We start from the raw sequence: 22,463 nt of genomic DNA, 5'->3' as shown, positions 1-22,463 counted from the left end.
AATATTAAATTTTAAAATATAAAAACAATCACAAAAAAAACAGACAAAAAAGCACATTAAAGATCTCACTCGCACTGGCATATTTGCGATCGCTTATCCCTCTCCCCTCCCATACCTGACACTGACAGTCCATCCCCTCCTTTCTTTACTTTCCCTTCCCCTCTTTCATCTTACAACTGCGGAATACCTACTAAACTTGTCCGTGGGCGGCGCTGGTTGGGCATTTCTTTCCTTTCTTTTGCTTAAAAAAAAACGCACCACTGATACTAGTGTGATTCGCTCATATTACTGCGATGCTAAAGCGTCATATGCAATAATAGGTCTTCCTTCACCTTTCAATTCCTCTGCCATCCTGGCACCCACACTTTACCTCTGAATTGTAACATTCTTTTTACCTCTGCCTGGCGCTTTCTGTTTCTCACGCGGCGAATTGCTAACAGCCTTCTGTCTTGAAATCAACATCGTTCGGCCCATGAACATTGGCTGTCGACAAAAGGGGTGCTCAATCAATTTTACTCGGATTACTTTAGCTCAAGTTGCCTCTTGCCTTTGCTCTCACTTGTCCGTGCTGGTTGTCCTTGCGCGTTATAGTCTACGCATGCAAGTTCGTATGAAGCCTGCAGATTTCGGTTCCAAACGTGAATTGAAAAGGCACGGTGTTGAAGCCACCGGCTGCCGATTCAGTACGTGAAACGAGACCTACGAACCTGCTCAAGCAATCAACCATACCAGCCTTATCCGAGCAGCGGGACATAAGGTTGCTGTGGTTAGGTTTCGCTCTATCTCCGCCTCCGCTCGTGCTGAAACTCTAGCAACAACCCATACCATGACCGCTTCCACCTCTGCATCGGTGATGGATGATCACGAGTCAGAAAGGGATTACAGGGCAGACCACAGTCCATCGCGTTTTACTGCAGTAAATGGAAAGGACCTTTTGCTGTCTGGAGCTGCGGCTTCTACAACTACCGAGAATCGAGATATCTCTGACGGTTGGAAAAGACCTATGTACGAGGATACGCTACCTCGGCACGACGATCGAACCCGAGAAAATGGCACCACAGGGCATGATCAAGATGATCGACGGTCGCAGCGCTCGCTGTCACGCGGTGGATCCCCCATAAACAGAAGCAAAAGGAAGCGGTCAGAATCCGACGAACAAGAGGATGGTTATATACCACAGAAAGGGCCCAGAAGTCCGGCTCCTCGCCCAGACGACCATATAGGTACTGCGACGCAGCCCCCCGCGCCCAACGGCAATGCAACGACCCACGGCGATCCTGAATCGAAAAACAATTCCACCGCACTGAACCCTAGATCGGAGGAAAAAGAGGCTTCGCGGGCATCGTCTGCCAATGCTGGCTGGCATGAGTATGACTCGCAGTTGGTTAACCAAGCACAACGCGCACAGCAAATCGATGCGTCTGATGCTCAGCTGGCGGAAGCACTCCAGCGTGAAGCTCATGGCCAAGATGCAACTCAAAAGGACTGGACCATGATTCATCGCACAGAAGTACAGTTGCACAGTGACCACACTTCGCCGCTATCTACTTTCCCTCAGGAGCGGCAACAGACGGCCGTGCAAGTTGCGCCAAAAAGAAAGCGTGTTTTTAGCAACAGAACAAAAACTGGTTGCATGACTTGTCGAAGGAGAAAGAAAAAGTGTGATGAACAACATCCTGCATGTAGGTTGCCCAACGAAATCATTGTCTCAAATCCCCTTGACTTGACAAGTCGTACTTGTAAACAATATCCCGCAAATTCTGACCTAGTTATAGGTAACAACTGTATCAGAGGCGGCTTCCTCTGCGAGGGTTATTCCTCTAGGAGCACGTGGCAAAAACCTTCGAACGCAAAGACGCCCGTTCCTCTACAATCAAAGGACGGATATGCCGACATTGGTAATCAATACATTCACGAAGTCAGCCAGCACCATGACCGCCAGCACAACCTGAACGATCAACTGGAAGCTAGCAAGATAAGGCCAATCATTGTCGATGAGGGTGATCGATCGACTTCTCAATTCAATTCAAGTCCAACAGGCCCTGCGTCAAACCGTGGCTCTTGGTCCAAGCGGAATTGGCCAGGCACGGGGCATCCCGCCTACATTGCCGACCACGTCGCCAAACCCGATTACCGCGAAGTGCCGTCAATCCATGAATTACCACGTGAAGGCCCTCCAAAGGCTGACTATCAAATTGTTCCACCCATCCGAGAACTTTCACATGGAACACACGGGAAACAGGGTGTCTCGTTATTCCAGAGCGGGCTTGACCAGCGGCCAACTATTGTCAATACTATAGACACTACCAGCCCGCAAGCGCAAGCGCGGATGGCTCTAAGTATCGAACAGCAGCTGTCGACTCGCACTGTCACTGGTGAGGAAACGGAAAAGGAAAAAATGATAAGGGGTGATCTGTACAGGCCTTTCGATATCCACCTGGTTGAAGAAAGAGAGCGATGCAGGACAGCACTATGGCGGTTCAATAGCGCATGCAATCCTGTCTCTGGTCTCAACGCAAAGGAGCAGAATCGTCTTCTGAAAGAAGTTCTAGTACCACACAGCTCGCCAGTTGGCTCACCTTCGGGTGTCTCGTCGCCTCGGCCAACAGGAACAATTGGACAAGGAGCTCTTGTTGAGGCGCCCTTTCAGTGCCACTATGGGTACAACATACATATTGGGGAGGATGTGATGGTTTCCGAAAGCTGCCTGTTTGTGGATGACTGTCCTATAACCATCGGTGCTCACACATGGATAGGCCCCAGGGTTACTATTCTCAGCTCAATGGCTCACGCGAATATGCAAGAACGAAAGGGCACGCAAAGTCGCTATCAAGGCCGGCCTGTTACAATTGAGGAGGATTGCTATGTTGGTGCTGGTTGCATTATTTACCCCGGTGTTCGTCTTCGACGCGGAGCTTATGTAGCTCCAGGGGAAATAGTCAAATCTGACATTGTAGCTTATGGTTTCCAAGGTCTCAAGCCAAGCTACATGTGATGGGTTTGTAAGCTCAGTAGACTCTTCTTGAGTACAATAACAATGTGAAGTCATCAATCTTGATCCTACAAATGACCGTCCTGATGCCGCAGTATAACCACATGTAGCCTGGCGAAAAATCCCTCGAGCCAGCTTTCTCACGGGGCCGGTGGTGATTGAAAAAGGTGCTCACAAGCCTCCAGGCTTGGATAGGTCGGTTTCACGATGTTGTAGTTTAGGGTTGCAGAGCCTTGTGTAGAGCATCATATGGTTAATTGCCGATACGAAATAACATCAGTAACATACATAAGCAGAGCTTGCAGACAGCCATAGAAGCTAACACGAAAGTCCGGGGCTTTACAATTTACTATTGGATGAAAGCCAACCAAAGTGCAGGCCAACTCTACTTACACATGCTAGAGCCAGTCCAAAAATTCTGGAACAAAATAACTCACTACAATCCCGGCGCCTGCCCTGAGGATACCCTCAGTGCTTTCAAATGCCATTGATTTCAGGTCAAAAACACCGGCTTTAGCACCAGCATGTATCATGGCATATTCCCCACTCACTTGGTAGGCGGCAATTGGGAGATCGCTTGCGAGCTCCTTGGCGTCGCGTATTATATCCAAGTGACTACCCGCAGGCTTCACCATTATGATGTCTGCTCCCTCACCAATATCGCGCTGCATTGCACGTCGAGCCAAACCTCGGCCTCCAGGGGGTAGTTGGTAGCATCTCCGGTCTCCGAATGAAGGACACGAGCCTGCAGCGTCGCGGAAAGGACCATACAGGCAGCCACTAAATTTCGCCCCATATGACATTAGGAGGACCCGATGGGCAATTCCGGCCTCAATGAGTTTCAGCTTGATGGCACGCACTCTTCCGTCGTTCATATCAGACGGAGCAACACAGTGGGCACCAGCAGCAGCATAAGCGAGGGCAACGTCTGAAATGCGATCAACAGACTGCGCATTGTCGAGTGTTCCATCCTCCCGGAGTATTCCGCAATGACCGTGCGACGTGTATTCACAAAGGCACACATCCGTTACAATGTAAAGCTGGGGAAAGCGCGATCGAAGGAGACGGATAGCCTGAACGACTGGGCCAGAAGGGTCATCTGCAGCAGTTCCCAGAGCATCTTTTGCAGAAGGATGCAGTGGGACTCCGAACAGCATCACTGAGCGTAAACCTTTGTGAACAAGGGGTTTAAGGAAAGGAAGAAGACGATTTAGTCCTCTGCGATACTGATTAGGGAGTGACGGTATAGGAGTCTCTTCATCCGGGTTATCAGTTATGAACAACGGATATATCAGCATTTCCTACTCCATAATCAGTACTTCGAAGTAATTGATGTTTAAAGGGGGGGGGTTGTTCACACCTTGGTAAGCTGCCTTTCGGCTTGCCATGACCGGCTCAATGGGTGGCTGTAACCAGCATGGAGGTGGCTTGAGATATCGCCAGATATGCTCACACTTGTTGCAGCAGTACTTGTGTGTGATCGAGCAGTCGCTTGTGACCGTGCATGCGATATCTGTGAACTCCGATCGTCGACAGCGTCTCTGAAGGCCAGGTCGGAAACAAGAGTAGAAAATGACATGGTTTATAACAGTGTATGGCAAGGAATGTCAGCTCCAGAGTTCTTTTGATGGCCTGATATATGTTTTATAGGGCAGTAGCTGAGTGGTTCGCTGGATTCCGTTGAGAGATTTTGATCGACCGAGAGATCCTTGCAAGACTGATTTTGGAAACAGTATGGGTGTTAAAAAGAAACAAGAGGACGAAGGAGAAGAACAGGAAGAGGAGATACTAGTGCATGAGTTCAAATTCAAATATTGATACAAGAATATGAACCCCGTGAAGTGTTTGTCTAGAACCCCGATTGAAGAGGTGGTGGTTAGAGTTTCAGCTAAAGAGCTAAAGTATAGTATTACTAATGGTAGTACAGGGAATTATGATAGGCTGTACGGATAACGAGTTAAGGCTCTGGACTCTACCTACTTGTCCGTCGGGTGTGGGGACGGATTACTGTGACAGGACTGACTATCTGTAGCATTCTATCTTTTCTACTGTTTTGTAAGTGTGTAAGGGGCAATCCAGGTGTTGTGCACCTGGTATTTAGGTGCCTTTTACCGACCGCGATGAGCTGCGGCCACTCTTAGAGGTCTTTAGGAGCTGTGATTCACGGATATAGTTTGAGATTATATTTCTATTTCAATATAAAAATAAGTATTTTAGCTATTTTTAATTTTTATTAATCTAACCTAATCAAGTATCTTATAAGCCTATATAGGTTTTATATTACATAGTATAGTGTAGGGGCCTCTAAAGCAGGTGTTGATGCATAGCCGATGAGGGCACTCACCACGTGAGCGGTTGGTTGTTGTGGCAGAAAATCGGTAGGATTTTATTCCGCTGTGGAATATGACTAATTCAATAAAATGCTTTAATTTAAAACAAATGATTTTATTAGCTATAAAAGAGTAACAATTTTTTGTGTTATTCTCTGCTTATTTTACTTAATTAAAGTAATTTTTAGGGCTATTTATATTGTTTTCTTAGGGGTTAAATTAAAAAAAAGATTATTGATCGCTCGCCTTGGAGAGATATATATCTGCCTCTTTCACCTCTCTGCCTCTCGATCTCTCTGCATCGCTCGCCTTAGAGAGATATATATCTGCCTTTTTTACCTCTCTACCTCTTAATCTCTCTACATCACTCACCTCAGAAAAATATATATCTACCTCTTTTATCTCTCTGCCTCTTGATCTCTCTATATTACTTACTTTAGAGAAATATATATCTACTTTTTTTATTTTTTTGCCTTTTAATCTCTCTGCATTGCTCGCCTTAGAAAAATATATATTTGCCTCTTTTATTTTTTTATCTTTTAATCTCTTTATATTGCTCGTCTTAAAAAAATATATATCTGTTTTTTTTATCTTTCTGTTTTTTAATTTTTTTATATTACTTATCTTAAAAAAATATATATCTATCTCTTTTATTTTTTTGTCTCTTAATTTCTTTATATTACTCGCCTTAGAAAAATATATATCTGCCTTTTTATTTTTAAAATAAATAATCTAACAGAAATTATATATTTTTTATATAAATTTTCTCTTCTCTGAGCAAAATAACCCCTACTCACCTAGGGACCCTGTTTAACCCTAAAAACCCGCGGATATCTCTGATATTAGAGTAAGCAGGCTACTAAGAATGCTACCTGCAGGCCTAAAATATATTAATAGCTCTAATCTATTAGCTACCAGAATAGCCCCACCTACCAGGCTATATTAAAACACTAATTACCAGACAAAACAGGCAATCCTATAATATTATTTAATACTTAATAACCTGGCTTAACAGCACTCCCGATAATATTATAAATATCTGTACTATTATTATTAAGTAATCCCAAAACACTATACAGCTAAGCCCCTGTGATCCTTATAGCTAAAAACCTTACAGCTATATAAGGTTTTATTAAGGGCTTAATATCTTCAGATATTATATAAATAATACTAAATTATTAATTTTTCAGACGCGCTACAGCCCCTTTTAAATATTCTAATATTATAATTTTTTTTATATAACTTATTTTTAATAAAACTTAGCCCTTTACCATATTAATCCCCTAATTTTATATATATTACTAGGCAGTAATAAAGCACATGTAAGGGCCAGCCACGAAGGTTCTGTTCCGGGCACTTGGTTCCCTTAGATGGATGTACCGAGGAGTTCAGGACGCCTGCGATACGCCTGCGGACCGCCTGCTACGTGCTGAGAGATATAAGGAGTTAAGAAACAGGTATATAATAAATAGAATTAATTGCTTGACCTCCTAGGGGTTAAACGGGTGGTTTTTTTTAATAAGGGGTTTCGCGGGAATTAGTTCCTAAATATCTTAGTAATCCTGCAGATCTCTGGCAGTCCGGTTATTCTGTATTCCGCGCTAAAATAAGCACTAGTAATAAATATGTCTCTTTTAATAAAGCGGCTATTCTCGGGCACTTAATATAATATCCTGTGTTTCTGCTTTAGTATTTCTGTATAAAATAAAATTACTTTATTTTATTTTAAAAATTATTTTATATTTAAAATTATTTTTATAGCTTATCTGTAGCTGTTATAAGTTTAATATTTAATAGGGGATTAATTTGCTATATAAAAACTGAGATAATTAGGTACTTTATAGGTGCCTGAGGCTATTTAATATCCCTCTATAAATGTAAATAATATAAATAGATTTAATAAAATTAAATTTTTTTTTTTTAAATTCTTATATTTATTCTTTATATTAAAAAAAATTAATTATAAGGTTCTGTATTGCCCTGGTGACAGATTTTATACTAATTTATATAAAAATTAGTTTTTTAGCTAGTTTCTTTATTTTTCTATTATTTAAGATTATTATAGCCTTAATAAGGTAAAAATATATTTATTTTATTTTTTTTTTAGAAGGAGGTTCCGCCTCTGTTTTTATAAGTTTTTTTTTTTAAAATTCTGGCGGGAGCCCTGCGGTATATAGGTTAAATTAGTATAGGGCTAACTTTGAGTGCGTGTAAGGCCTTAAAAAGCTAAAAAATACTATTAAGCTGGCTGGCTGTTATTCTTGTAAAAAGGATAAAATTACTATTACTGAGTAGCTGACTTGTGGGGGTATTATTAAAATTAATAAGATAATTTTTTTTTTAGTTAAAAAGATTTTTTACTTATATAAGATCTTTTATAACGCGCTAGAGATATCTGCTGTGCTGCTGAGGCTGCTATTACTTAAATTATTATTAAAGGCCTTATTACTAATAAGGATCTGTTAGTCCGCGTTCTAGAGTTATTTTTAGATAGTAAACTATTCTCTGAGCCTGAGAGGTTACTGGCTTTGGTATGTTATTATTTTATATAAAAAAATAAATAGGATATTAATTTTTTTATAGGTTATAATTTTTATTAATATGCCCGATCCTGTAGGGGAAAAGATATTTAAATAAAAAAATAAATTTTATATATTTTTAAATCTATATTATAATAAAAATAACTAGGGTATAGAAGTCTTAAAAGATATAAGGCCTTTTTTTTTAGGTTTTATATTATTTTTATTTTATTTTTTTAAGGATAGTTATTCTGTTATTTTTTCTGATAAGGATTTAAAATATTTTAATATATTTTTTTTATTATTAAAAAGTAATATCTCTGGCTTTATGCAGGATATCCAGGGGGGTATTATTAGGGTCCTGGATAAGGAGTTTTTTTAAATTAGTTATTATTTATTTTTTTAATTTTTCCTAGTTTTTCTTGGAGGTCGGGGCTATTTTATATTATTATTTTATTTTATTCTAGAGTTTTTTAAAGCCGCGCCTATTTTAGCCTGGTATTTTTAATATATGAAGGTGTTAGGGTTAAAACCGCAGATAATATATATTTGATTATATATTATTAAAATATGTGAGTGCTACGCGGCTGCGAAGTATTTTTATAAGTCTATTCTTATTTTTTTACGGGAAGAGATAAGTAAGGTATAGGCTGCTTGCGGAAGTAAAGACTTAATAAAGGTGTGTAAGTAGTTTATTATAATTATAGAGTTCTTTGAGCGCTACTACCGGAGTATTAAGAATAAAATATTTTAGATATATTAGTTTTTAAATTATAATATATTTTGTTTTATATAATTATAACAGGGGATATTAGGTCTGCCTTATTTTAATCTGGTGTAAGAGGAGATAATACCCGTGATTAAGGATAGTAAAATATTAGATAAAGTCTAGTAAGGGCGAGAAATTTTTTTTTTTTATATTAAATAAAAATAGGCCTTCGGGCTATTTTTCTTTGTATTTTATTACTAACTTATAGCCTTTAATATATTATTAAAATTTTTAATCCTGTGGGATAAAAAAGAAAGAGATATACTATTATTTTATAGGTAAATTACTAGAGATCTATTTCCTGCTAGAAAGATAAAAAACCTTATAAGAGAAAATATTATCTCTATTTTTAAGAAAAATAATAAGGTCTTAAATTCTTATATATATCTAGAGCTTCTAAGGTGTTTACTAAATTATTTATAGGTTCTTATATATTTTTATAGTTAGGGAACCCAGACTATTTAATAAGATATTAAATTTTTTTTTACTAGTTTTAATATATAATAATCTTTTTTACTTTTTATTTATCTTAGTTATTAATTTTAATAGGTTCTTAGATTATAGGTGTTCTGCTGCCGGTTTGCTAGATCTATAGTTTTAAAAGAGAAATATAAAAGATTAGATAAACTTATTTTTATAATCTAGGTAGGTATAATTAGTAAGTTTATTTTCTGACAGATTTTATAACTTTAAATAGTCTGATATATTTATTATTTAATTTTTTAGATAGCCTTTATATTAATAAGTTTTTTTTACTAAATAAGATCTTATTATTAACCTAGAATATTACTAGTTTATAGTAATAATTATAGTATTCTTTCTGCATTTTAATTACTTATTAAAAATATTCTTTTAGCCTTTTTCTAAGGTTATCTATATGTTTCTGCTATTATTTAATTAATTTATACTATATCTTTATCTTACAGTCGGATAACTAAAATATTACAGGAGTATAGCCTATTAATGCCTGATTTGGGGATATACCTAAAGAGGTATAGGTTAAGTTATTATAGATAAATTCCGCGAATAATAGCTAATCTGCCCAGTTGTCTTGCTGGAAATTTATATAATAATATAGATATATTTTTATAGTCTAATTTTACTGTTCTGTTTAACTATTAGTCTAGGGATAAAATACTATGCTTATTTAATATTTAATTTAAAGAATCTAACAGAATTTATTTTAGTATCTGCTTATAAATAATAATCTTTTATTACTAATTAATCTTTTTAGTATTCTGTATTTATAAATAATCTTTTTTATAAAAATATTAGCTAACTATTTAGTATTAATAATATCTTATACTAGAATATATTATGCTGTCTTAGTAAACCTATTTATTAAAACTAGGATTATATTATAAATAGAACCCTTATAGTCTGCCAGCAGTAAGCCTATAATAAAATTAAATATTACTAATTATTATAGTCTTTCTAGGACTAATAAAAGATTTAACTGCCTATATCTATAATAATATAGAACTTTATTATACTAATAAACAGCATAACTAATAATATAATCTACTATATTTTTTAGTATAGGATCCTACCAGAAACACTAATAAATAAAGTTTAATATTTTATCTTATCTAAAATATTCTATAAAAAAATTATTATAATAGATATACAGTAGCTCCTGCCGTAGTATAGTATCTAAAGATATATATAAGATACTTTTATATTATATAAGACCCTTTTTATTAAGGCTCCAAGCCTCCGGAGAAATAATTTAACTAAGTAAATACTATAGATTAGCTATATATTGCGTAAAGGTGTCTCTAAGCTGTGTTTACTGTATTAAGGCCTTAAGGCCTCCGGTACCAAGTCCTTGTTTAGTCTCTCTATAGTTACCCTGCGTGCTGATTAAGCTCGTCCGCGAGGTACCGCTACTTCCTGTCTACTTGCCAGTCTGATCCTTCCGTGAACTAGTTCAGGTGTTAACTTGGCTTCCGCGCGGCGCGGTATAATCCAGAGTATAAATATTATTAATTCTAACCTTAATATTACTCCTCAGGGACAAGAGTTCCGGACCTTTTTTTATTTTTTAAAATAATCTTTTAGGATTTATCTTATTTTATAAAAATAATCCCTAAAAGTTCTTTAGCTGCAGCTTTTTCTAGAGTATTAATAATATTCTAATATCTTATTCTTCCTTAGCACTCAGCTAGTAATTCTACTATCTTAATAATATATCCGCGGGATTTTTATAGCCAGGCTTATATTTAATTATAAAGTTATAAACCACAAGTAGCTTAGTCTATTAGACTTATCTTATATTTAAAGTTTTTATTATAAAAAAATACCTAAGATTTATATAATTAATTTATATATAGACTGCTTGCGGTCTGCCTGCGAGATAGTACTATTATATCTTAAAATACTTAATAATTACTAATAACTTTTAGTTATATATCTTCTATTATTATTTAGTATCTTTAAGCTTTCTTAAATAAAAAATAATTAATTTTTAAGCCTCTCGCTTGCGGGACTCTTACAGTTTATCTACAGATTATAAGAGGATACTAGCTACTATATAATCTAAAGTATTTATAATTATAAGATATTACTGCCTAAGATTAAAATACTTTAGTACTAGCAGTTTTATAAATACCTCTTTTAACTCTTTAAAAGTAGTATACCTTTTAAATATTATCTAGAACTATTTCTTTACTTTTAATTTTTTTAGTAGGTCAGTAAGAGGAGCAGTAATTATTATATATTAATAAATAAATCTTCTAAAGAATCTAGTAAATCCTAAGAATACCTAAATATTATAAATTAATTATAGTTCTGGCTACTACATGATTATATTTAATTAAGAAAAATTTAACTAAATCTTTTTTTAGTTAATAATAAAGCCTAAGAAGTAAACCTCTTTTATATAAAATATATATTTTAATATCTTCGCGAAAAAATTATAATATTCCAGATATTTTAGTATCTTATTAATATACTGGACATGTTTTTTCTCTATTTTTAAAAAAATAAAGATATTATTAAAATAAATAATATAATAATTATTAAGGATCTCTTATAGTATCTTATTTATATAAGCCTAGAATATAAAGGAAGCGTTACACAGTCTGAACAGTATTATTATATACTTGTATTATTTATAACAAGTTTAAAAGGCTGTTTTTTATTTGTTTTCTTAGTAGATATATATTTAATAATAAGTATTATATAGGTCCAGCTTTGTGAAAACCTTAATATCTTTTAACTAATCTATAATTTTGTTAATCTACAGGAGTAAATAATAATTTTTAATTATAATCTTATTTAATCTCTGGTAGTTTATATATAATTATAGGCTACTATTAGGTTTTTTAATATAAAAAATAGGGGCCGTAACAGGTCTGCTAGAAGGCTAAATCTATTTTTTTTTAATTATTTTATCTAGATAGTCTTACAGCGCTTTTAACTCAGTATAAAATATATTATATAAAGATTTATATAAAGGTTCTGTATCAGGCTTTAAAGGGATAGTATATTCTATTAATCTTATTAGTATAAATGCTGCCTCTTATTTAAAAAATATTTTCTTAAACTAGATATATTACTCAGGGAGACTAGGAGTTTCCTAGTTTAATATAATTATTCTAAATAATATTCCTGATTCTCTAGTGTGGTAGTATTATTTAAATTAGTAATAAAATACTAAGCTAACCGCAGGTGATCTACTATAGTACTACCAGATTCCTGTAATAATACTAAAATCAGGATCTATAAGACCTATCTAGCTCCTACTAAATACTATATTATAATTTATTATATTAATAATATAAAACTGTATAGTATAACTATATATATTATTATTTAAATTAAAGACTTTTATGTTTTTTTATAGTATTCTGTATTAAAGTACTATCTAATTTCTAATAAAGCAGATGGAGGCTAATATTTAATTAATATTAAATTAAAAGCCTTACCCCTTCAGCTAATAATATAATATAAAATTATTATCTGCCCCTATATCTAATAATATATTTATAGTAGTTTATTTTCTTTTTATATACAGTTAAACGTCCGCGCGGAAAAGAGAGAATTATAATAAGATATTAGGTTTAATTATATTAAGGATCAGAGGCGCGCCTTTTTACTAGAAAAAAGAATTATTTTTTTTTTATTATTAAGGATCCTACTCTACCAGAGATTATATTTATAAATAATTTTTTATTTTTTTAGGAATAATAATTTCAGGAATAATATTTTTCTTTTTTATAAATAAAATAATACTTATTTTTATTTAGGTGCTCTTTTTTATTTCCGAAAGCCTGCTGCTTAAAATAGCTACCTTTTTTTTTAGAATATTTATATTTCGCGTGTAATATATTATTATCCTAAGAATTAGGGAAGTTATTTTATAAAATAAAAAAATTATTTTGGGAGAGGTTCCCTTCTTAAGAGAAGTTTTCCTCTTAAGAGAAATATTTATCCTTAGAGAATAATCTATTATATAACTGCAATATTTAGTAAAATTCTTTATTTTATTTTACTAGTTATTTATATTATTCTGCCAGGGCACCTGCTTTAACAAGGTTTTTTAGTCTTTTGTTAGTTAGTAGTTTAAAGGCCTGTTTAATATTTTTTTATAGGTCTGGCTGTAATATTTTAAAAAAATAATTAATAAAAAATTAGTTAATATTCTTTTATATAAGCTCCGTGAGAAGAATATATTTACTTAATATAGTTTAGACAGATTAGTTAGGGCCCTGCCTTAATTAAATAAAATTATAAGTATAAGTCTGTCCCTAGTTTTTTTTTTCTTTTATTTATTTTATTAAGAAAATCTTAAAATCTTTAAATATTACTCCCTGGAGATCCCTAGGGCGTGTTAAATATTATAAGTTTTTAAAAGATTCTAATAGGTATGTTTTTATATATAAAACCCTTATTTTTTCTTTAGAGAAGGAGCGAGGTTTATTTTTAAAATAGTACTCTAAGTTTTAGATAAAAATTATATATTAATATAGGTCCTTGTCCTTAAAAATCTTTAATTTTTTAAACTTAAAATCTTTTTTTTTTTTATCTTTTCTTAAAGTCTTTATTAATATTATTAGTATATTAAAGGTTATCTGTACTAGCAGAAAAACTGCAGACTAACTACTAGCTTTTTAATAGTTAAAGGATTATTTAGAATAATAGTTTTTAAGTGTTTAAATAAAAAAAAAATTATTATTTAATATAAAAGATTAAATTATTTCCTCTGAGGTAGAAAAGAGATTATTTAAAAATATTTAATAAATATAATATTTTTGTTTATTATAAGATCGCCCGCGTGTAGATATAATAGTAATAAGGCAGGAGGAGAAATAATTAAAATTATAAGAGCCAGTTATAAAGGTTCTGTTCCGGGCACTTGGTTCCCTTAAATAAATATACTAAGAAGTTTAGGATGCCTGCGATATATTTACAGACCGCCTGCTACGCGCTAAGAGATATAAGGAGTTAAGGGACAGGTATATAATAAATAGAATTAATTATTTAATCTTCTAGGGGTCAAGCGGGTAGTTTCTTTTAATGAGGGGTTTCGCGGGAATTGGTTCCTGAATGCCTTGGCAACCCTGCGGACCTCCGGCGGTCTGGTTGTTCCGTGTTCCGCGCTGAGATAAGCGCCGGTGACAGCACACAAGTAATTATTCCTAATTAAAACTATTAGTTAGATATATTACTGGCCTTGCGGCCACCGTAAATAGCCTAATTAAATAATTAATATAAAGGAAACTAATTATAAAATAATAAGAATTAAATATAATACAGGCCTCCCTAAAGAAAGCCCAGATAATATTTATAATAATTTTTAGCTAGATAGCTTTATTTAACAGGTATATTTTTATTAAGCCCCCGGGTCTTATTATTAATCTGGTTTTATTATTTATAATATCTGGTATTTATAAGATCAAAACATAGACCCAGGATATTTTTAATAATATATTAGTATTTAGCCAGAGGATCAAGGATGGTTCTCTAGCTACTTAATCTGTAAAAAAGAAAATAAAACTGTAGATTATATAGCCTAAAAAAAGTTATAGTTATTTTTTATACTACTAGTTTAGTTATAATAAAAATATCTTACTTAAGAGCATCTAGAATATATTTTACCAGGCTAGTCTTATTTCTTTTATATAAGTTAAGACAGTCAAACTATTACTATTAAAAAATATTAATATTTATTTACTTATTCATACGGACTAGAAATAACTGCTTTATAATAAAAAAACATAATTATTATTACTAAAAAAAATATATAAATTATTTAGTTATAATATAAAGTCTTTATTTATAATATTCCGGCTAACTAGCACTTAATAAAAAAAAATAAAATATAAGTACAGGCCCAGGAGGATATAGCTAAAGTAATTTTAAATACTAATTAGAAACAGCTATTACTAAAGGCATATATTTTATATATAAGATAATATAATAAACTACCCCTTATAACAGGCAAGAAGATATCCTCGCTGCTAGTGGCCTTTGCTAACCTATAGGATATAAATATAGTGTTAAAAAATTACCTGTATTTGCGGAACCGGCCCCTTAATATAAAATTATATAACCCGGTCTACTATCTGATCTAGTACCTGCGATACTACTAATTTAAATATATTTAATACTTCTATCTTACTCCTATCTATTATTTATACTACACCAGGGCATACCCCCTAAAAAATTATAATACTAAATATTTATAAGAATAATATTGTTACCCAAACTACTAAAAATTATATATTATTATATATAATAGCTACCTAGAGAGATAAAAATATAAAAAAAAACTAAAAAAAGTATAAAAAGTAAAACCCCGGGTCTTTCCTATATTTAAATAACTATAAACACAGAAGATAAGCAACCAGCATAAGCAAATTAACTAACTAATTACTATAATAATCCTTAAAAAACCTATTTTTATAATAAAGGCTATCAAGATTATTAAAGATCTTAACCTAATTAAAGAGCTTATTTTTAATAACTACTTATTTCTTCTGTTAGTACTAACATTTATATTAGTTACAGAAATTACTAAGGCCCCTAGTAGTTAATTATTTTTTTTATTATTACTGGACCCGATCTCACTAATTAAAATATTATTATCTAATATAACTAGCACGCCTACCCTTAAATAAAATCAGAAACTTTTTATTTTTATAGATTATTTTCTGTTACCAGCAGCCGCGGGAGTAAAAGTCCTTAATATTTATTTATTTTTACTAGTACTTATAACTACTAAAGAGACTACTAGGACCCCTAACAGTTATATATCTCTTTTACCCGCGGAAGGCCAGAAGTATTCCGCCCCTAAAACCTATATATTTTAACTACTGATAGTAGAAACCCTAGATATCTATTTATTATTATTAATATTACTACCGGAACCAGCTAGCTCGGCTAAAATAATATTAATTAGCCTAGGCCTATTATTACTAAGTAAAGCGCTACAAACTAACCTTTTAGTAATAAAAATAGTTATTAAACTACTTAAATCATTAATACAGGCTTCCTCTCCTATTTTAGATTTTATCTTTATACCTGCTCCTAACAGACATCTCGAGCCTACCTAAAATAATAAATAAAAAATAAAGACTCCTGAAATAGAGAAAAAAATTAATTAACCAGTATAAAAGATCTAAAAAAATAAAATAATAACTAAAACTACTAAAGTAGCCTAAATATTACTAGTAGCTAAACTATAATACTAATTATTTACCAGGGATATAGTCTAAGATTATATCTTTATTTTAATATAAGATTAGGCATTTTAGCCGCTTCTAACCCTTATTAACCTGCCTTAACCAAATATCCTGCGGGCCTATATAAGCTTTATACTATATAGTATAGTCCAGGGACCACTAAAGCAGGTTAGGTTTAAAATAGATTAAAAAATATATTATATTTCTAATAAATTATTATTATAACTATTTATATTGCTAGACCTCTTAATTATAAATATATTTATTTAAAATAGCTTACTAATTAAAATAACCCTACTAATTATCTTATCCTAATTCTCATCCTAAACTACTATTATTTCTATTTTTATATCTATCTCTATCTTCATCTCTACTACCGCCCCGGAGCTAATTATTTTTTTATTTATACAAAGATACTCAGTATTAGTATTAGCACTCTTTACACTAATACTAATACCTACGCCTATCCTAACAGTCATTATCCCGCGATAATTAACCTTAAAACTATAGACTCCCTTAATCTCTAGTTATTAAACTCTCTTAATCTCTAGCTACCAGACAGCCTCAAAAGAATTTCTATAAATTATAAGATTTATTAATACTAAATAACTATCCTCCGAATCACAAAGGTTAAACTCCCACAGGTAATATAATAAATAAAATAAAAAAAGCTATAATAAATAATAGCTGGCAGCATAAGCCTATCTAATATCTAATAAATAATATCCACAGCACCCTCTAAGCTCTAAATAAAATAGGGGCAGAATCTAAGAAGCTATAAAAGATCTATATATTTTTATAAATAATAATTAAGTAAACACTACACAAAACTTTTATTAATAATAATTACTTAGTAAGGTCTGAAATCCCCTAAAATAACTGGCTCTTACCTGATTTAAGGCCCAGCAGGCGGAAAAATAAATAATTTAATATATTATTTTTTAAAATATTTTTTAATTAACTGCAGCTCTATAACTCTCTATAAAAATAATTATAAATAAAATAAATAAATCTAGCGGCTCTGTAATATATCAGAAGGCCGAATATAAGATTATATACTAGTAAAATAAAAATTAGTAGGCCTATTTTACTAGATTATCTTTTATTTTATTTATCCCCTACCCAGTCTTTTCCTCTATCTTTAGTATTTTAATCTTTTATATAGCTAACTTATTTATTTTATTAGTTAATTTTAGCAGTAAGCCAGGTAATAATAACTAACCCGCTATTAGACTAGGCTAATATAATACCTCCCCGGGAATTATCTCTTTTATATAAAGCCTGCCCTGGGCCCTCTCTATACTAAATATTACAGGTAGTTATTTTATTTAGTAATTTATTCCTACCCGGGGCCCTAAGCTAATAAATTAGCTAAAAGGGCCTAAACATAACACGTGATTAATAATAAATAACCCAGGCTAAAATAAGTAAAACCCCTATCTAACCCTGGCACCAGAGCCAGCGGACTAGCTAAAGAAGCTTAAATATAATATTTAATTAGTAGAGGATCCTGGCTAGGCTAAATAAGCTTAATAGGTAAAAATAAAAATAATAATATTAATATAATAATTAAATTAAAGATTAATTAATATATTTTATAAATCTTTAATAATATACTTTATAGCCGCGCTTAAACAGCTTTAATAACTTATATTATTTTTAATACCTGTGTGGGTAAGCTATTTCTGATTAGACTTATAAGAGAGATAAAATTATAAATAAATTTTAGTTTTAGTTACAGAGACCTTATCTTATAAAAAAAAATATTATAAATTTATTTAAATTAAGCCTTTATAATAAATAAATCCCTGGCTCCTTTAATACTTATATCTTTTTACTAAAAATAAGATCCCTTTTTATCTTACTAAAAAAAAAATACTAAAAAATATCTTTTTAGCCTAGGCTAAAGCCTTCACAGAATAATATAGGGCGGTATATACATACTTAATTTAGGGCCAGGCTAAATATAAATATTATAAATACTATTATTTTTATATTTATAGAAAGACTACCCCTAAAAGACTATTATATAATTTTACTAAGTTTAGAAAATATTATAGTTTTTTTTTACTATAAGACTAGGACCTATAATAAAAAAAAAATAAGATAGCTATCCCTTATTTAACTAGAAGAATATTCTAGTAAAATAATATATTAAGGCCTATATTTAGCTGTTAGGGACCCCCGCGAAACTATTTTTTTTTTTAAATTTTAGTTGAGCCTACCAGGCTTTTTCCAAAAATTATTTCTATCTCTAATACTAGTTCTGAAAATCAGAAAACTATCGCGGAGCCTTAATTAACTATTATAGAACTATAGATTATAAAGCCGTAGCTATTTACTAAAAGCAGATAATAATAAAAATATAAGTATAAACAGAATATTGCGGATCTTATAATATAATATAATAAAAGGCTTTAATAAAATAATAGTAATTACACTCCGCGATTCGCATGTTAAAATATATAATATTATTATACTATAAAAGCCCTAGATCTATAAAAGAGATATTATCTAACTAATAATTATATACTACCTGCCAGAGATTAAGGCCTAATATAACCTTATTTTTTTATTAATAAAACCCCCAGGGATATTAAAGATATATTTTTTTATTTATAAAATCTTTTATTAGTAGCTACTCTACCTAGCTTAGTATATTATATTAATATATATATCCGCGGGTAATCACATTATTTTTATATATAATATCTATAATAACCCTAGTTTAAATAATATTAGGGTCTATAATCTTTAACACGCCTTAACTGCTGCGGACTATATTAAAACAGAAAAAAAGGTTAGATATTATATAATAATAGGGGATTTTAACCTCTATAATTAATAATAGTTAAGGCCTATTTATTCTTATCCCAGGAATAACCGCAAGAAAATTAGCAAACTTAAAAAACTGCTTAAAATAGTCCCCCTAATAGTTTTTACCCCAGAAGGCCTAATCACCCGCCTAACCCGTGTATATAAGAATAAAAATAATCCTAAAATAACTAAATCAGTTTATATTAGTATTATAATTAATCTCTATCTTTATATATAGGGCCTAAAAGAATAGCTAATTAGTATATAAATAAATATTTGTCAGACGTCGAAGGTAGGCTAGGATCGAATAGGAAGGTGGTAGTCACCTGATCCTAGAGTAATACCTTATAGAATGATAGCTCAAAGGTTTCGATTATTCGACTTTAATTGAATTGATAAGAAAGAGTGAAATTAATTAATGAATAAATAAATCAATAAGTAAATTGAAATAGATGAAATCAACTTATCAAATTAAAACAGTAAAATCAACTTGTCAAAAAGAATAAAAATATGCAGGAGATCAACTGCATATTTATAGACATTTGAAATAAATCAAACATTGCAAACATAAAAGAATAAACTTTTAATTTCCAAATTAGGAAATAGATAATAGTTGGTTTTCTAATTATCATATGATTCTTGCGATCAGATATTTCCTAAATAGGAAGTAGTTAGGTATTTCTTAATTAGGAAGTAGTCAGGTGTTTCCTAATTAGGAAGTAGTTAGGTATTTCCTAAATAGGAAGGTAAGCTAGTCCAAAATAAAAAATATTTCAAAAAATTTTCTTTTTTATTTTCCGCTCATATTGAGCTCAGTTTCACCTCACTTTTCCTATACAATTTGGTGGTGGAAGTGAGAGTTCAATAAAGTGAGAATAAAGTCGCAGTGAATTTTGAATAATTTCGGTTGTGGGGCTTAATCAGGTGATTCTGATGAATCAGGTGATGTCAGGTGACCCCAATTGACAATATTATATTTACAGGAGATTCGGACTATCTCCTAATATTAATTATTTTTAATATTTATCTTATAAAAAAAACCCCCTAACTAAGACATAACTGGGTAATTATAGACCTTATATAATTAATCTAGATTATTACTACTTTTTTTCTATCTTGCCTGAACTTTTACCTCCCTCTAGGCTATTCTATAATACTTAGCTAATTAAATAAAATAATTAATTAAATTATTAGCGTGATCTAGCAGGGGGTTAAATAATTTATCTTATAATTATATATTTTAGAATATTTAAAGTCTAGTTTTACTCTAAAGGCCTGTGATACCCAGAAACAGGTCTGTTATTTATAAAAATAGATTAAATAATAGATTAAATAAAAATAAATAGTGCTTAAAGACTTCCGAGCTACCCGCGCCTAAATTATACACGCAGGAAAAAAAATTATAAAGTATATCTGTATAATTAACTACCGCAGGCAAGTAAAAAAGATTAGTAATAATATAAATAAATTATAGTAACTAGTCCGGGCGGCTAAAGGGGGCGAAAAAGTATAAATATATATTTTATTATTTTAAATAAGAAATATTACTTATTATATCCCGGAAATTAAAATAAAAATATTAATTATAATATTTTTTTTTACTTTATCTCCCGCGGATCTATCTGACCTATAGGGATATATATATTTATTATTTATTTACATATCCCCTATCTCTAAATAGGAGATACAGGCAGTGATTAACTAATCTATCCTAGATAAAATCCCGGGGCTAGATAAGATCCCAAACTAGATTCTTTAGGCCCTAGAAGAGTACTATATAAAATTTATTTTATTATTAATAAATCTTTTTAAATAATATTTAAAATAAGGCTATTGCCCAGTATATTTTCAGGAGTTATATATAATTACACTTTATAAGCCCGGGAAACCTAATTATAATATATTAAAGGCTTATTATCTAATTATTTTGCTTAATATAATAAGTAAGACCTTAAAAAATATTTTAGCCATATAATTAAGTTATTTAATAAAGATATACAGGCTACTTTTTCTTAATTATTTTAGAGATAAATACAGCTGCGGTATAAATATAGCTTTATATATTATAATCAAAATTATTTACTCTGTATAAAAACAGAATAAAATAATATTAATTTTTTATTTTAATATCTTTAGTATTTTTAATAATATATCCCACCCCTAGCTACTCTATAATCTATACAAATATAGTATCCTAATAAAGATTATTAACTAGATTAAGTCTTTTTTCTTAGATTAATATATTATTTTTATTCTACCTAAGTATACTAGTCTTAAAACCTAAATTAATACCAAAATTTTATAAGAATCCTTTTTATCCCTAATCTTTTATATCTTCTATAACACAGATATAATAATTAACTATTATATATAAAATATTAAATATATTAATAATATTATTATTATTATAATAGGGGACTTAGAGGCCTAAAACTATTATATTTTTAAATAAAAATTTTAGCTTACTTATATCCTGTGATTAATTATTTATATATTAGTTTTTGCCTCTGATAAATTTCAGGTAATTTATTATTATTATTTAATATAATCCTTTAAAAAATATAAAAAATTAAAATTTATAAGTAGCCGGGGGCCTTTTATAAAATATATTACTGTAATAAACTATCCTAAGTATAATATACACAGGTCTAAAATATTACTAAATATCTAGTTAAATAATAATAAGGAGGATTAAAACTAAAATAATTATTTTTATTTATCTTGCTTTTTTTATTTATTTACTTCCTTTATCTAGAGGCAGCTATAGGAACCCTTACTTAAGCTAGTTAATCTTATTTTACTTAATTTAAGCAAGAGCTAAATAATACAGGCCTCCTGCTCTGTATATTTACTCAAGATATAATTAGATAAGAGCCTCTTCTTTAGATTATATATAAAATATATAAAAAACTATACCTCTAGAGCCCTGTAGGTGATTAGTGTGTTAAATAGATTTAATTAGAGAATAATTATTAAAAAATATAAGTATATTTATCTTATTTATATAATCCTGATTATTACTTATACAGCCTTAGTTTAGTATTTTTTTAAGGCCTACGGCCGGGTATAAGCTTTTGATAAATATTTAAAAATTTTAACTAAAGTCTAATACCAGGCAGGTAAGGTTATCTCTAGAGGGTTTAAGCTAGTTAAAGTAAATATTTTTAATATAAAATTATATTTATTATCTTTATATTTTTAATTATAATAAATTTAGCTATAAATTTTTACTTGTATTACCTCCTCGCCTTTGTATAAGTAACTGGCCGCCTATTATATATAATATTTAAACTAATTACTGGCTACTGTGGCGGAGTATATTATTATAATATTAAAGAAAATATAAAT

General features: G+C 30.8%; 2 protein-coding genes across 2 annotated transcripts; one reads left to right on the top strand and one right to left on the bottom strand.

Annotated features, from left to right (window-relative positions):
- Window positions 1-826: 826 nt before the first annotated feature.
- Window positions 827-2,995, top strand: P170DRAFT_469787 (putative Zn(II)2Cys6 transcription factor; the record flags this gene model as incomplete). Its single annotated transcript, XM_024852676.1, has 2 exons — window positions 827-1,682; window positions 1,776-2,995. The coding sequence occupies 2 exons, from the start codon at window positions 827-829 to the stop codon at window positions 2,993-2,995; spliced, it is 2,076 nt and encodes a 691-aa protein (XP_024709615.1).
- A 236-nt stretch (window positions 2,996-3,231) lies between these two features.
- On the bottom strand, window positions 3,232-4,842 carry P170DRAFT_397612 (porphobilinogen synthase HEM2). The gene is made up of 2 exons (XM_024846187.1): window positions 4,353-4,842; window positions 3,232-4,293 (listed from the first exon to the last, which is right to left on the bottom strand). Exons 1-2 carry the CDS (start codon window positions 4,569-4,571, stop codon window positions 3,391-3,393), a joined length of 1,122 nt encoding a protein of 373 aa, XP_024709614.1. The 5' UTR covers window positions 4,572-4,842; the 3' UTR covers window positions 3,232-3,390.
- Between the last annotated feature and the right edge of the window lie 17,621 nt (window positions 4,843-22,463).

This window comes from Aspergillus steynii (assembly GCF_002849105.1).
Source record: "Aspergillus steynii IBT 23096 chromosome Unknown P170scaffold_1, whole genome shotgun sequence".
In the NCBI taxonomy this organism is placed as follows: Eukaryota; Fungi; Ascomycota; class Eurotiomycetes; order Eurotiales; family Aspergillaceae; genus Aspergillus; species Aspergillus steynii.
This window is presented reverse-complemented; position numbering and strand designations above follow the sequence as displayed.